Raw genomic sequence first — 15,708 nt, forward strand, 5'->3', positions numbered from 1 at the left:
TTATGCTAGCGATGTAAAATCAAGATTCAATACAGCAGCCTTTGACATCCACCGATCAATGCCAGTACCTGATTGATATGCCCTTGCACCCCTCCCATCCTTGATCAAGAGCTTCTACAACATCATCCGGCAGCGGGCCCTTCTCGAAGTCAAGCATATTTTCTTCCATGTGCTACACCCTCATCGTCAGTCTCAGACAAGCGCGAGAGGACTGGCGGAGCTTACCTTTGTACTACTCGCCCCGATGATAATGGCATCCTTGTGCTCCCGCTTCAGCATACTGTGGTGGTTCATCCATCTGATAATGAAGAGGTCAGCCGGTGTCTCGAGCTTTGGGTTGGAGTAGAAGGGTCTCAAGGAAGACACATACCTGATCGCACACTCGCCTTCCGTGAGACTATGCTTCTTCGCCACTGGCCGAAGCAGATCCAAAGCGTCAAAGTACTCATCGCGCCAATAGCGAGCACGGTACATCTTGCCTTGCCAGCGGTTGGGATCGAACCGCGCACCAGTCTCGATCTCGTTGTCCTTGTCCTCACGGTGGTAGCGAGAAGTAAGATACCCGCCCGCCAATGGATTGTAGGCATAGAACGCCATGCCGTAGTGACGCAGACATGTGAAGAGCTCTGGTTCCACGGAGCGGTGCAGGGCATTATAGACACCCTGGTAGACGTCCGGTTGCTTCCATCCATTGGAACGGCAGATCTCGCAGATCTTAGCGACCTCCCAGGCTTGGTAATTTGAGATGCCGAGGCGCTTGAAGTAGCCCTCATTGTAGAGGTCGTTGACGGCTTTCATGGTGACTTCGAAGGGCGTGAATCGGTCCGGCTGGTGGAGGTAGTACATATCGATCTTGTCTGTCTTGAGCTCCTTGAGGCTTTTCATGAGGTTCTCCCGCAGCGGCTGCGGTTGATGACAGATATTCGGGTCCCAGCCTGCGGGCACCTCTCTGCCCTTGGTAACGTGTAGCTTGGTTTCCATGACAAGACCTCGTTTCTGCCAGTCCAGATCGCCGAGCATGGATTCGGAGGTACCTTCGCCATATGCGCGAGCCGTGTCGATTTCCTTGTGGCCATGCTTGGTGAAGATGTCGAGGATCTCGCCAGCTGTGTTGAGGTCGTTCACTCGGCTTTGTTGACCACCTGTATCTTTGTTAGCAGCCAGGCGGCTACGGACGTAGTTGGAGTGTGTCCGGGTCGAATGCTTACCGGCGTGCCCAAAGGTCATCGCCCCGAAGACGACCTCGACGGCGGATTTGGAGGCCATTGTCGGTAGCTAGCTGTCGACTTTGTGCGTCCGCAAGAGTTGTCTTCCTGTGATTCTTGCTTGGAGACTGGAAGAAAAGGAATACTTATGTTTCATTTAACTTACGCGTGGCGAGTGTCAAGCCATTGAAAGGATGAATGTCTCAATGATGCAACCTGGATCGATCTCCACGGACTTAGGCGTTATGCCTGCCAGACAGTGGTCAACTCCCTTGTGGCTATCTTCCGGGCATACCTGACCGAAAGACGGCCAGCGGGCGCCATATATTGCGAAAGAAGACTGAAGCAACGATGGGATGTAAGACTTGTAAGGCTCACTAAAGGGGACGGTGTTGGAAGGCGAGACGGTCCGTGCACTTCAGACTTCGTCCATCTTTTCTCGACTTCCTCTCCTGCCATTAACACTCCGACTTCGATTCTGGTGAGAGAACCTTGTCTGTCTCAAGATGGCAGCAGCAAATCCACAAACAGAGGCGCTGGAGGCCTGGCTCAGCTCTAATGGCGCATACCTCCATTCGGACATCAGGATTCTACAGGACAACGAGTCTGGCGTCCATCTACGGGCGACCAAGCCCATACCTCCTGCAACCACCATCGCCTCAACACCTCATTCAATGGCACTGTCCTACCTCAATGCTCTTGTAGATAACGCATATCCAGTGTTTAAACAGCAACGCCAACGCTTCAAGGTCGAGGCAATAGGCTATTTCTATCTGATGGCTCAGTACATCAATCGCGAGCAGAGCTTCTGGAAACCGTATCTGGAAGCACTGCCGAGTCCGGACGGCGAACTGACGCAGGCACTGTTCTTCGACAGTGCAGAAGATATTGCCTGGCTGGATGGTACAGATGTGTGGCACACTGTCATTGCGCGACAGAATGTTTACGGGGGCTATTACAATCATGGCATTGCGGTTTTGCAAGAAGCAGGAATCGACTGCAAACCGTACACATGGTAAGTTGATTCGAGCATGGTAAGTAAAATTTTCTTCATATTCACATCTTATTCTTTCGCAGGCACCTCTTCCTCTGGGCAGTGTCCATGTACACATCTCGCTCCTTCTCTTCTCGTACCTTGAGACCACAATCCGGCAAATACTGGGCAGCTTACAAGTCTTCATCGATGAACGGGAGTATGAGGCGGCAAGCTGTGCTACTGGACATGTCTTCTACTCCAGCTGAAGACCTCCACTTCCCAGTACTTTTCCCCGGCTTGGACGCAGCCAATCACAGTCATGAATCTAGAGTCGACTGGACATTTGATCTCGGCGTCTTCACCATCAAGTTGGCAGGAGCTGGCGAACGTGAAGGCGTCGCAGCCGGAAGCGAGGTGTTCAACAACTACGGGGCCAAGAGCAACGGCGAGCTTTTGATAGGTTATGGCTTCTGCACAGCACAGAACGAAAACGATATCGTCTCAATGACGCTCAAAGCTCCACCTCAACTACTGCAGGAGGAGTTACGACCGTTTCATCCTGGCTTCTTTAATCAACAAGGCAATTGGAATTCCGAGAAAGCTACTTCCGACCTGAAAGAACCCGAGGTATTGTCGCAGACGAGCTCTGGGCTTGCCAATCGACCGCAGATATTCAAGCAACTTCCGGAATCTCTACTTGAACTTCTCACCTACGTTCTCCGCCATGAGCGCGGCCTCCCATTCGCCTTCATTGCACAACCACTCTCGTACTTGACGGATGTGGACGGAAGCGGACGTCGTTACCTCCCTCACATCGCCCGCATGATCGCGACGTCTCTCACACCCAAGCTACAGACCCTTCAGTCCACCACACCGACCACAGAACCACAGAACATAAAACAGCACTACGCCTCTATCTACCGCAACTCTCAGATCACGATCACTACAACCATTCTCGCCGCGCTGAAAGCGTATACCCGCGGCCTGATCTATCGCGCGCAAAAGTCTTCGGCAGCTCCGGTGGTCCCCAGCGGCTCCAATCTGTTCACCCTTGCTGCCTTCACGACATTTCTGGACAGCCACTCTCTGCTACCGCCAGCTTTTCTGCACGGTATCGCTGCAAACGCTGGCACTTCAGATCTTGCACAACTACGGCTGGCGGGATGGGAAGAGGATGTCTGGGTCTTGCTGCTGTCAAATCTACTACTTGAACCCGACTGTTTGCCAGGATGGTTGCGTGAGGCATTGGTGCCAGAAGGTGGTGCCAGGACTGCCAGTGCGGAAGATGTCGCGCATGCTGCCGAGCTGTCAAGTATAGTTGAGCAAGCGGCGTCTGCGTGTCCGGGGTCGGCGTGGGCTAATCAGGGCTGGAGTGCTGAGTTCGTTGCCGCGACTGGAGGGAGGATGGTGAAGGACGAGAGTTTTCTTGTGAGGACAAGGAGTCCGAACTCGGTACATGATGCGAATGATGCAGGAGGTGTGGGCGAGGAAGAGGAGGTTGGGCTATTTGTGCATTTCTATTTCCCATAGGACATGAGCGGCGCGGAAGGTGAGTATCAGGACTTCGCTTGCAAAAGCCTGGAGACACCCATAGGTCTGCGAAGAGATGGTGCCATCAAGTCCAGGAACGACAGTCGACTCGCACCGGGTACTCAGGCCAGGAAGAGTAACGGACAGTAAGTGAGGAGGCAGATTAAGCAACGTGTTGAAGCTATACTGGGAGCAGCGCGGCTCGACGCATTTCTATCGGGAACCGTGCTACCTCTCAAACATGCAACGCCTGCTGTGTTCCATTTGAACTCTGCACGCCCATCTCTTCAGCGCTCATCATGTCCATGCCCTTCCACACCCGGAAGAAGCTGTCAATCTGTCGTCGTGTGGCATGCAAGTCCATCAGGCGCTTTTCGTCGAAGCTGTGCGGCCAGATCTTGAGCAGATAGCTTGGGTTGGTGACAAGGCTAATATTAGGTATGGCGACGAGATAGAACGGATAGCCCTCCCCAGCCTGGGGACCTTCGGAGTCAACCGGATTCGACACCCTTGTCACATTCGGCTCAGCACCCACCCACTGCTCCCTCAACAGCCGGTTCAGCTCAGGCGTCGAAGCATAGAGCAGCTCTGGCTCCATCTGCTCCGTAGCAAACCATCGATCATCTTCAACCGACTCGTCCCAATGCACAGCCCCCAAATGCTCAACACAAGACCCCACAACCCCCTTCAACTGCCCCCCATACCCGAAAGCATGTCTCTGCCCCTCACCGGCCCAGTACTCTGGATGCTGGTTGAGCCATCGACTCGTCGCGCGCTGGGGCGCTTGCGCAAAGGCTTCGAAGTGCATGTGCTGGCCTACGAACAGAAGAACAGTTGTGCGTCGAGGCGGATTGGCGACGAGTTCGGCGGCGTAGGCTAGGAGGGCGATGTACCCGTTTTCTTCGATGAGGTTGGTCCCGTCGGTGTGCGTGTTTAAAATTACGGATTCGTTCTTGAGGTCTGTGCCGGGGATAACTGTCCAAAGCGTGCGAGCTGTTCGACCGGGTTGCATCTGGGCTTCGAGCGTTACTTGCGCTTCGGCGCCGTCGCTGGTAGCTTGCTGGAGCTTCTCGAGGCCGCCGTATTCGCCTTGGACGAAGAGCGTAGGAACGCCCTGGTAGAGGTTGTGGAATGGAACCCATTGTCCCTCAACCAAGCCAGTGGAAGCGTTCTGCCAGGCATAGATTACAGCTTTGACACCTGCGTCCGCGGCGACAGTCAGGTTGTGCACAAGCACTTCTGCATTTACCTCCGGACTGCCGTATTGCACCTCCCACGGCGGCGAGCCAGGCCATACAGGAAGCAGATCTGGTAGATCGTACGCCAGGTTCGTGATATTGGTCAGAGCAATATTACCGCTGGCTTTCTTCCAGTCGGGCATCTGTGTTAGAGATGAGGTGGTGAGATCAACGAGTTGACCACTGACGCCGTCTGCATCCGTGAAACCGGAATACTTTGAGTAAGAGGTAACCGGTACGCTTTCGCCGTTGATGTGGATACTGGGTTCGGAGAGAGGGCCATCGTAGTATGTGAACTTGAGGTCGTCACACTGGATTTCGAGGCCGAGTTGTTCGAGTTGTGCTTGGATACGGTCGATGACAGCCCAGTGTGTTGGCGAGCCTGTTAGACGTTCATGGAGGGGAGCGAGAAAATCAATCTCTTGGGTGATGTAGTCGAAACTGGCAGATGGTTGGGTGATGGCATAAGTCCTGAGGAATATGGACGCCCACAGGAGGAATGATCGAAGCATCATTGTTTCTTCTCAGCTCTTAGAACATCTACAGTTTGAAAAGCAGACCTACCTTTGTCTCCATTGATTGAAGAGTGCAAGTCTTCATGGGCCCGAGGTATCCACGGTCCAATGTTCGTGGTCGTTGTTCTCCGCACGAAGGCGACATGCGCATTGCTCCGTTCTCGGCGAACGCACATGTCGCTCGAACAGGAAGGAGCATAGATTCACGAGTCACCATAATTGATCCGTTTACAACTAGAACAGACTTCTCAGAAGACACAGAGGACGTTCATAGCTTCGCCGCCGCCTTCTGCTGTGCCCGACTCAACTTCAGCGCCTCTCGAACACCTAGATCGATCATCACATCTTCTGAGCCGCCCGGCACGATCAACCCAATGACACCTCTCGAGATGGCCTCGATTCTTGAGCCTTGGCCGGTCTTCGTTAAGCCAAGCCTGCAACAGAACCTCGTCAGCACATAATCTCGTCTTACTCGCCAATTTCACGGTAAGACTCACCCTCCCATGATCTTCACACATTCGTCTGCAACAAACTTCCCCACCATCCCAGCCTCGACCTTCAGCAAAGCAGTCACACCGCCTAGCAACCGATTCCCCTCTGCCTCACTCAACTGATCAAGCTCATAAACCACCTGCTCCGTCCAGGCCTGCAGTCCCTCGACTTTTTTCGCACAGAGACCGAACTTATGCCTCACCACCGGCTGTTCAATCAACACCGTCCCGAACACCTCTCGCTTCTGTGCCCATTTCATCGCATCTTCCAGGCACGTCCTAGCGCCGCGGAGCGCTTGGAAGACGATCCAGAGGCGTTCATGGTTAAAATTGCTCATGATGAGGCGGAAGCCGGCGTTCTCCTGGCCGATGAGGTACTTCGCGGGTACGCGGACGTCTTCGAAGGTGATGTAGGTTGTGGCGCTGAGCTTGCCTGCGCCGATTTCGATTTTGCGGCATTTGATGCCGGGCAGATGGCGATTGATTAGGAGCATTGAGATGCCGCCTGCTCCTGAGCCGCCAGTGCGGACCGCCGTCACTGTAGGTAATAAGAGTTAGAGCTGTGAGAGTGGATAGAGGACGTGTGCGTACTGAAGTAGTCGCTAAAGATGCCGTTCGTAATCCCTGCGTTGACCAATTAGTCCGCTTCAACACCCATGATTCAACATTAGAAGACGTACACTTCTTCTCGCCATTGACCACGTAGACATCGCCGTCCTTCTCCGCGGTTGTCGTAATATTCCGTACATCGCTACCGGCCGACTGGTCACCGTCAGTACCTTTCTGCACTTCAAGCAGCTCCCAGGCCTTGCCAACATACCGGCTCTGTAATAGCAAGACAAATTCTCTTCTCTCCATTCAAAATCTGTGGCAAAATCTCCGCCTTCAACTCCGGACTCGCATACTCTCTCAGAGGCGGCGCCCCTAACGCAGCCATCAGCACCTCTTCCACCCACCTTCCTCGTCCCCATTACAAAGTACATACCAACAGTCAACCCAACAAAGATCGAACTAATCGCTCCACCGCGATACAGCTCATCCCAAAGCACAAAATCATGAAACCCATCCCAGTCTTCCGCCTTAATCCCGCCAATAATCGGGTAATTGGCGTACTCAGCCGGAATCTTGCGGCCAAAACTAATGGGCACGAGAAGCCCGTCGGCGGCGCATTTGTGGTAGATGGAGCGGGGGACTTCGCCGGCGGCCTCCCAGGTCTCGGTGTCGACGTTGTCGACGACCCATTTGCGGATCACATCCCGGAGATGGCGGTGGGAGTCGTTGTAGTATGGTGAGGGTCTTGTGTGCCTGGAAGTCGTCAGCTTCGTCGTTGGACGACATGCCTGATAAAAAATACCATGAAGGTTCCGCCCAGGGCATCAGACTGCCCTCGAAGCTATGACTCTTGTGCTCGGCTGTGAAGGCGGACATGGTTGAGGTCCTGGCCTTTCTGCTTTTGGGGATGAGGATGATTGTTGATCTTGAGAAGTGTAGAAAAGCAGAAAGAGGAAATGGGCGAAGCGGACTTTGTGTCTTACTCTTGAATGGTGTGGTATTTGACCTATAATCTCTGACACCTCGGCGAGCGTGGTAGAAGTGAGGTGCTGAGAGCTCGAAGCGCGTTCGCGAGCTGCGCGACGCCTGCCGAGGTCCACTGTTTCAACGTGCTGAACGCACAGCAGAAGAGCAAGAGGCTCGCAACGAAGACAGTCGTTCGAGTAATTCTTGGTATTAATGCCGGGATCTCAACGACACATTCGTGAAAGCAAGATGGACGCAATGCCCGGTCCTCACGCACCCCCAGCCTCCTTACTCTGCACTTCCAACTCCCGCCTATACCTCTCGGCCGCCATCTGCAGCGCCTTAATCGTCGGCGCAGCCATCTCATTCACCACCCTCTTCCCGCCCGGCACCTCATCGTGATCCACCCTCCTCCGCTTCCCCGTCCTTCGCTCATACTCACGGTACTGCTTTTCAATCCCCTCAATCTTCTTCTGCCGCTCCTTCTCCGCCGTCTCGGCAACAGCGGTGATGCGGTCTAGACTCCTGTCCAGCGTGCTGACGAGCTGCGATAGCTCCGTCACGTGCGCGGGGTTGCCGGAGAGGAAGAGGGTCCAGAAGTAGTGGAGGAACTCGGTGGTGGTGTTGTGGGTGATGGTGAGTTGGTCGAAGGTCTGCTGAGAGAAGCCGTTGAGGGAGCTGGGGTCTGAGGAAGAGGTGGCGCGGCGGGTGGCAACGGAAGACAGGATTGAGGAGGTTGCGGATGCGATGGCGGAGTGAGAGTTTACCGCTACTCGTCGTCTGGACTTCTTGCCATTGGTGGACTTGTGCTTGGGAGTGCGCTCGTCTTCTGACCCAGAATCAGAGTCGCTGTGGTAGTTAACAGCTCTGTCCAGGCGCACGGTACCACTCTTGTCGGCACCGAGTTGTGATGGTTGCAAACCTTCTCGCAGGCCTGAAATGACTTGATCCGGATCCTGCTGCATGTAGAGCTTTGCTTCCGCAGATAGATCGTCGTGTGCATCGCCGTGACCGAGCTGGCCAGGTTCCCGGATACTTAGCTTGACCCTGTTGTCCTGGTCGTCCATTGCGAGATCACGAAGCCGCAACTGCTCGAAAGCTTCCTCGTCCATGCCTATCGGCGCGTGTGCTTCGCCATCCTCAGGTGCGACATGAGACAGCATCTTCTCTGACAAGTTGTTGAGGACCCGAAGCAGCGGAACCTTGTCAAAAGAGGACGGCCGCATATCTTGGTCCGGTCTGTTGCCTTTGCGTTGACTGTGGTTCTGCTCGTTGCCTTCCAGGTCGATAAAGTGTGGGATGTAGCCAATACTGGCAGGTCCGGCTTCGCGTCGCTCCAGGTACTTGTCCATGACGGAGTCAAGAGGGTCCTGCTGTGTGATCTTCTCTCCTTTCAGCTTCTTGAGCAAACGCGAGCTGAAGAAGCGCTGCCAGAAGCCACCAGGATCCAGAGGCGGGACATTCTCATCGTAGGCCTCCTTCACGACAGGATACTGCCGGAAGATGAGCTTGATCTGCTCTTTTGTGATGTGCAGCTGTTTGATATCCGGATCGCCTTCCTTCTCAGCCTGCCTTCGCGTGAATCTGATCTCAGGTAGTACATTGTACTCGCCCTGCTTCTGTGCCTTCTCGATAGCATGGGCTCGCAGCAGATGGAGTCTTGCAGACCAGAATTGGGTGGTGAATTGAGATATCGACACGCTCTCTGGCCTGTCTTTCAAGGCCTCGTTGAAGCGCGCCTGTAACGGTTTGTTCGCCTCCAATAATGATCGCTGCAGCTGGAAGTCCGACTTCAGCTTGCTGTCATCGTACCAGCCTTCATCCGCCTGCTTCGAGGATATCGCTTTCGCGATAGCCATTGCTGCCGACTGACCTGCGTCGCCGCCATTCTGCTGACCACCATCACCAGATGGTGTCGTTGCGGGCTGAAGCTGGGCCGCTGCAGTCGGCGCCTTCGCAGCGGCAATGGTATTCCTCAGCGTGTCCGTCACCTCCTCCTGTTCCTTCTTCGCACGGTCTTTGCTGGTGAAGGAGAAGACATGGCTCTCCTCCTTCACAAAAACCTTGAGGGCGACCTTGGCGGAAGTAGCAGGTGTTTGCTGGAGGTTGGTGATGTCGCCGACGGGAATCGTCAAGGCGGGTGATGAGGTGCCCTGGCCGGTCCAGAAGAGATACTTGTGATCCGGCGAGATCGTGAGGCTGCCATCCTTTTTCTTGTATAGAACGGCGGCGGTGGGTGTAGGAGGCATGGTTGTGCTCATCGATTCCAAGCGAGACTGGTTGCCTTTGGCGTCCAAGATAGGCAGGTGATTGGCTGAGATTGCATGTGCGGCTTCACTTCACCTCACCTGTATTCTTTTCTTTTCACGTGTTCCTAAGCGGACTGTAATGAGTTATTGCTCAGGACTATTGGGGCGGAGACTGTTCCTCGCAGAAGAGAGGACGAGGCGAAAGGTCCGCATGAGACTCTCACCCTATCAAAGAATGTGACTCAGTAGCAGGCTCGACAATGGGCGATTGTGTCACGGAGAAGGAGAGCGAGACTTGTGGTAAGTCTTCTCCCCATAGCGAGAGCCTGCCAACGAGAATCATGTGGCCGCTTGAGAGGATATTGGGTCTCGAAGAAGACTCCGAGATTCATCGACCGCTTACAATACAACACCTCCGCACTGGATCGCTTGTTACTGTCACTTGCTTGAGTGACCATGTACGAAAAGAGAGGCAGTGTCCGATAGAATACGTTGACTGTCGTACGTGCGTCGGTACGATGTATGTGTATACACGTACCTTGCAAGCCATGCTGACAAAGTTACAAGAGCAAAATGCCTAGCCTCCTCGTTAGAGTAACGCCCCTTCATACAGCACATTCCGGTGCCGCATTACCCCATACGCCTCGCTAGAACAACAGTACAGATCTTCCCATGGGCTCATCTCCCAGACCGTCGAAGCCAGACCGCCGTCGTAGAAGTCCATGGCAAGACGAACTGCCATGCACATTTTTCAGGGCTTCCAATCCTCATCTTCATCCTCATCCTCATCCTCATCTTCATCTTCGTCTTCGTGTTCATCAATCGCTGGGAAGTCCTTCTTCTTATGCCACTCGTCGTCCTCGAGCAGCTTCGTATTGACCTTCCCTTTCTGGGCATCGGCAAGCGCATCGTTGAAGTGCTTGAGGATGAGCTCGAGCTTGACGTGACTGCTCGCCGCATTGTTCGTTGGGAAGTTTGGCCATTTGTCGTCCTTCTTTGACTTGTCAATGCGGCTCTGCAACTCGGTATCATCGACCTTGATATCGAGAATGCCTCGTAGGTTGAAAAGGTGTTTCATGCCGGGTAGCGCGCTGGGATTGCCGTCTCGGAGTCCGAAAGTATTGTTGTGGTGCCACCAACTCCGCCCCCAGGCCTTTGTCTCGAGCTTGACGAGCAATCGTCGTAGACCAGTCAGCTGCTTGAGCATTGGGAAAGTGAGTTCCGCAAGATCGATGCCGCCGCTCTTGGCATTGTGATAATGCAGGGTGATGTCTCGAATGAAGCTCTGACGTTGCGGACTGAGGCTGAGCAAGAAAGCATGGAGCTGTGTTGGGAAGTAGAACTCGAACTGGTTGTAATGGTAGAAGATGCCGACAGTCTCATCGTGCACCTCACGATTGACGGCCAGGATACTCAGAGCGGAGCATGGCCCGGTCTTCTCCTTCCTCCCAGTGGAGCTGGGTGGCTTCGGGGAAGGATGGACGGGCCCTTCCATACGGAGAAGCAGGGAATAGACACGATTGCGAAGCTCTGGAATGCAGTCAGCGATCAATCTCAGCAACGTCTTGAACCAGAGTCGCCGCGCGAGCCACAACGCACGTAGGCATCTGTGGCTACTCACCAGGAGGTAGGTCCAAGAATCGAAACTTGCCCTTCTTCTTCCTGTGTCGAGCATTAGCTTCCTGTGCGTCGTTACCAGAGAGTGCTGCGCCACGTACCTGGGCTTGGGTGCTATGTGAGCCATCAGCTTCGGCACGACTTCGGTCTCGAGATAGCCACCGGCGATTGGACCCGCGGTCTCCTCCCCAGAGTAGCCGTGCGTCTTCACGAACTCCACGTGAGGAACTCCCGTGATTGCAAGGAGGCCGGTCATACCAGGATGGCGTTGGACGGCAAGCTGTTGCTGCGGGGATGCTCCCAAGCTCTGATACCAATGCTGATAATGTCGTCTCTTGGCCATGCTTTGCACCATACCGGCCTCGTCGACTCCAACAAGCAGCTTCTCGAGCCTCTCCAATTTTGCGACCTCTAAGAAAGCCTCCCTGGCATAGCGGTCCGGCCAGTCCACGGAGAGGGTTCGGATGAGCCGCGCGTGGCTTGTACTCGTTGATGAGAGGAACACCGCAATGTCGGGGAGGTACCACACCGACGAGTAGCGTTTGAATTCGAAGTGGTTCTCGCTGTAGTAAATAGGCGCAGCTTCTTCGTCTGCATCTTCTGACACACCGCAGATTGATGGTGCGCGCGTTCGCCTATCCCGATGATAGCTGTAGTGCGTAGCGATCTTGTCGTGCTCGGCCTTGTTAATCTTGTCTTCTCTGACCAAATGCAGCCGGTAGATATGATCCCTGACCGGCCTTGGAAGATCCCAGAAGTTCGCCATCGCGGCCGTGATCCACCGGGTGTCCTGATCTGCGGCGCGATGTCGAGTGTGTCAACCTCGAAGCAGGAAGATGAGGTCGATGTTTGTTCCAGAATCTGCCTGAAGGGCCTTGGCAAATCGCGTGTTACGCGCGAAAACACGTGAAGTCTCTCTCTCCAGAAGAAGGAAGTAGAGAGACACTCGCACTTACCATACACTTCACTCGACACAGTATGCAAGAGTTGTGGTGACTTCGGGTCAAGTTGGACAACATGAGGCATCCTCTCAAAGCCATGACAGCACCCAGACGAGAACGATGTGGCCTTTCTGGTAGTAATCGTTTCTCGGAGAAGACTGGCAGAAATGTGCGGTTGGGAGCTTTAAGTGTCTCCCGCTTGCGGACAACATACCTGTCAGGTTGAGCGGCATTGGAATGGACGCAGGGGCTGGGAGGCTTTCAGCTCATGTCACCGACAACGGAAACATAGCAGACAACACAGGAGAGGATGCAATGAAACGATATACTCCATGCGACTCAAAAATCATTGGATATGTATCCTGTCTCGACTCATCTAGCCCCCGCAAACACCCCATCCGAAAAGATCAAGATCATAACAAGAAGCGTATCGATTCCATCCCGGAACCCTCCTATGACGACGGGCACCACACGACGCTGAAGCCAGTCTTGCCGTGGTAGCACACGGTGTCGGCCGGGCTGCCGTCGGCGGTCTGATCGGGGTTGGTCCAGCCCTGGCTGAGCCCGCAGGTCGAGGGCGACGTGCACGACTTGGGACCGCACTCCTTGTTGTCTGGTGTAATGGAAACGCCGATGTCCTCAGCCGCACCCTCCATGAACGAGAGGTTGTAGGCGGTGCCGTCCATGCCGTCGTAGCTGCTGTAGCCGAACTCGGCGAGGGCCTGCGGGTTCCACTGGTCGCCAGTGGGCCAGTCTGCATTGCCGGAGAGGCGCAGGCCAAGACCAGTGAAGGGCGCGTGGAGGGTGTGCGTCTCGCCGTTGCAGATCTTGCGGCCGGCGGACATCTGCAGCATCTGGAAGTCTCCGGTGATCTGGTAGAGGGCAAACTCCTTGTCGCTGCCGCAGTTGTTGGTGATGTGGATCGGGAACTTGTCGGCGTTGCGCGCGTGGTGGAGGTGCGAGTGGGAGTGCTCGTGGAAGGGAACGGCGTGGGCCATCAAGGCCAGGCTGGCGCCGAGGACAACGCTGGTGAGCTGCATCTTGATTGATGTGATGCGGTTGGTGAGAAGCGGTTGGGTCGTTTGCTCGTTGCGCTGTCGTGAAGGACTGAAGGGTAATGAACGTGTGGTTAAAAGAGTGACTGAAAGACTCAACGGCGCGCAAAAGATGATTGTAGTTGATGACCTGGGAGAAGAAAGAAGAAAACTGGAAGCAAAGAGAGCGTCGCCATGGATATGAGAAGGGGATGTGGCGCCCCAGCGCATTAGGATCATCCTGTGTAATTCCAACTTGAGGTGAAACGACGAGTCGCTGGCAAATCGCGTCTCACACCGGGCCTGTCGACGACGTGAGCGGCTAGACTACGGACGGGGGTAGTGCGGTTGGCGGTGGATAAGGGCTCGGCCTGTTCTCGCGACGACGTGTTCCATCTGCGGCCCCTGTCTCTTCAAGCGCTTCCTTTTGAAGCCTCCTAAATCCCCCTTCCCGAAAACATCGTCTCAAGCGGCCGTCCTGTTGATCTGTCGAAACCTACAGCACGCGTTGCAGCTTTCTGGGGATGCGCGCGGCGAAGTGTTCGCGAGCGAGTCGGCCAGCGGATGTCTTTGCGTTCGGACACGACTGCGTGGTTCGCATGGATTCTGCATATGTTCCTGCAGAAAGGCGGCAGAAATTTCATCGTGTAATTAAACTTGTCCACTTATCTGTGGGGCTATTGGCTCGGCCCTTGATGAAGTTTCCGGATCTGGCGTCGGGATCGATCTGCACACGCGCCTCACCTGTTGTGCTGGCGAGAACAACACCATCCCAATCACACGACACCGGGTGCAATGGAAATGCGTTGGATCGGCCAGTGACACCTGTCATGCGATATACAGCACTTCATTCGTCCTTTGTGTCGTTTCTATACAAATGAGGTCTTACATCCTGACGAGATAAAGACCGTCGAGCGCGAGCCACGAGCATTTCGCGTGATGGGTGGAAGACGAGCACGACGTGAGGTAATATGGTAGACGGTAGACACAGATATCTGTCGCATGCTTGGAAAGATATTCAAGACTGCTGACTGCCTGTGTCAAACCCAAAGTCAAAGTCAGACAAGTCTTCGCCCTCTGTATGCGGCAGCTGGGAGGCGTATTCGAGAATTTCCTCTATTCCCGTCTCCTCGCTGCTGGTGGCAACGTCGGCGACAGGTTGATAGGAATCCTCGTCCTCTGTTACTAGCAGCTGATTCACAAAGTCGAGGATTTCCTCCTCCGCTGGCGTACCTGCGCTGGCGATTGCAACAAGGTCCATGGATATCTGGTCTTCAGCGCTAGATGGCTGGGCTGGATGATACTCAAGCATCTGGTTTTGAGAAACATAAGCCATCTGTCCGGGGGGCCGACCGTCTTCAGTCGCCGGCTGCGTGAGCATCATCTCTGGTGCGTCGGAAACCTGCAGCTGTGCAGTGCTCGACGTTGGCCCGAACGGCTCTGCGGAATTTATGATGTGCTCATAGCCAGATCCTAGAGCTCGCGCTGTTGCGAGTGTCACACTCGCCGAGTCGCTGTTGACAATTACGGGAATTGAAGACGGCCTCTCCACTCGATGTGGAGTCTGATTGGAACTGGGCTGCCTCTGCAGGTCGACATTCTGCATGAAGTCTGGTCGGTCCCCTCGGTCAGAGACATAGCCTGGTTGCAAGAATGGGAAAGCACTTTGCAGCCGATGGAGGCCAAGTGCTGCGTCTAGCTCTCTCGTCTGCTGCTGTGCTTGACGCTGTCGCTGCGGATCGCTCTCTCGATGCTGAGCAGTGGCGACGAAAGGGCTCCCTAGTGGTCGAGGGACAGTCTGCTAACCTGGCCCTTGAGCATCGACCGCGGGCATCTTGCCTCTGTTTCCCGTAACGTCGAAGGCATACGGGTTTGGGAATGCGTGCTGAGATATGGAATTCCGCTGCAATGCACTGTCTATGGTATCCTGTGGAACGCTCGCAGCGTCGTTGTCATTATCATCGCTAGTGATGATGCGGCCAGGTCCTTGGGCGTTGCGATGGGCAGTCTGTTTTGCGCGGTCGTCACTGATAATCTTCTGGATCGCTTCTCGCCTTTGTCGTCCCACAGTCCTTTGCGAGACACTCTTCTGCTTTTCCGACTCTCCAGCAGCACCTTCAGTTGAGCCATGTACGGGCTTGGGCTTAACAGACTCCTTTCTTTTATCGATGCGATCTGGCATGACGATAAACGGATAACCTCTGTTACAAGAGCAATTGAGATGCTTCAAAATCAGGTAGAAGATTGAACAAACCGTTGGTGCTTGCGGCCGAGAACCTCGCGGAAGGAGCAGTATGTCAAGGGCAGGTGGCGGCTTGAGAACATCCAGCCACGGCTCGACAACTTGAAGCGATGCTGTTTTCTTGGTGCCTGCAAACACTCAAAATGTATGTA

The 15,708-nt window shown here is 54.5% G+C and overlaps 8 protein-coding genes across 8 annotated transcripts; 1 reads left to right on the plus strand and 7 right to left on the minus strand.

The window, feature by feature from the left end:
• Positions 1-55: 55 nt before the first annotated feature.
• LTR77_001308 (uncharacterized protein) lies at positions 56-1,266 on the minus strand (the record flags this gene model as incomplete). Its single annotated transcript, XM_064798570.1, has 4 exons — positions 56-172; positions 226-298; positions 371-1,142; positions 1,209-1,266. The coding sequence occupies 4 exons, from the start codon at positions 1,264-1,266 to the stop codon at positions 56-58; spliced, it is 1,020 nt and encodes a 339-aa protein (XP_064662897.1).
• Positions 1,267-1,711: 445 nt separating this feature from the next.
• Positions 1,712-3,711, plus strand: LTR77_001309 (uncharacterized protein; the record flags this gene model as incomplete). The annotated part of the gene is made up of 2 exons (XM_064798571.1): positions 1,712-2,220; positions 2,283-3,711. The coding sequence occupies 2 exons, from the start codon at positions 1,712-1,714 to the stop codon at positions 3,709-3,711; spliced, it is 1,938 nt and encodes a 645-aa protein (XP_064662898.1).
• A 235-nt stretch (positions 3,712-3,946) lies between these two features.
• On the minus strand, positions 3,947-5,640 carry LTR77_001310 (uncharacterized protein; the record flags this gene model as incomplete). Its single annotated transcript, XM_064798572.1, has 2 exons — positions 3,947-5,331; positions 5,514-5,640. 2 exons carry the CDS (start codon positions 5,638-5,640, stop codon positions 3,947-3,949), a joined length of 1,512 nt encoding a protein of 503 aa, XP_064662899.1.
• Positions 5,641-5,732: 92 nt separating this feature from the next.
• Positions 5,733-7,383, minus strand: LTR77_001311 (uncharacterized protein; the record flags this gene model as incomplete). The annotated part of the gene is made up of 7 exons (XM_064798573.1): positions 5,733-5,898; positions 5,962-6,493; positions 6,547-6,579; positions 6,636-6,717; positions 6,776-6,879; positions 6,941-7,260; positions 7,310-7,383. 7 exons carry the CDS (start codon positions 7,381-7,383, stop codon positions 5,733-5,735), a joined length of 1,311 nt encoding a protein of 436 aa, XP_064662900.1.
• A 359-nt stretch (positions 7,384-7,742) lies between these two features.
• Positions 7,743-9,722, minus strand: TFB1 (RNA polymerase II transcription factor B subunit 1; the record flags this gene model as incomplete). The annotated part of the gene is made up of 1 exon (XM_064798574.1): positions 7,743-9,722. One exon carries the CDS (start codon positions 9,720-9,722, stop codon positions 7,743-7,745), a length of 1,980 nt encoding a protein of 659 aa, XP_064662901.1.
• A 751-nt stretch (positions 9,723-10,473) lies between these two features.
• On the minus strand, positions 10,474-12,365 carry LTR77_001313 (uncharacterized protein; the record flags this gene model as incomplete). The annotated part of the gene is made up of 4 exons (XM_064798575.1): positions 10,474-11,252; positions 11,344-11,384; positions 11,441-12,134; positions 12,296-12,365. The coding sequence occupies 4 exons, from the start codon at positions 12,363-12,365 to the stop codon at positions 10,474-10,476; spliced, it is 1,584 nt and encodes a 527-aa protein (XP_064662902.1).
• A 367-nt stretch (positions 12,366-12,732) lies between these two features.
• Positions 12,733-13,320, minus strand: LTR77_001314 (uncharacterized protein; the record flags this gene model as incomplete). Its single annotated transcript, XM_064798576.1, has 1 exon — positions 12,733-13,320. One exon carries the CDS (start codon positions 13,318-13,320, stop codon positions 12,733-12,735), a length of 588 nt encoding a protein of 195 aa, XP_064662903.1.
• A 1,012-nt stretch (positions 13,321-14,332) lies between these two features.
• LTR77_001315 (uncharacterized protein) lies at positions 14,333-15,496 on the minus strand (the record flags this gene model as incomplete). Its single annotated transcript, XM_064798577.1, has 2 exons — positions 14,333-15,093; positions 15,121-15,496. The coding sequence occupies 2 exons, from the start codon at positions 15,494-15,496 to the stop codon at positions 14,333-14,335; spliced, it is 1,137 nt and encodes a 378-aa protein (XP_064662904.1).
• Positions 15,497-15,708: the final 212 nt, after the last annotated feature.

The sequence above is a fragment of the Saxophila tyrrhenica genome (genome assembly GCF_035928015.1).
Source record: "Saxophila tyrrhenica strain CCFEE 5935 chromosome Unknown scaffold_2, whole genome shotgun sequence".
Taxonomy (NCBI): domain Eukaryota; kingdom Fungi; phylum Ascomycota; class Dothideomycetes; order Mycosphaerellales; family Extremaceae; genus Saxophila; species Saxophila tyrrhenica.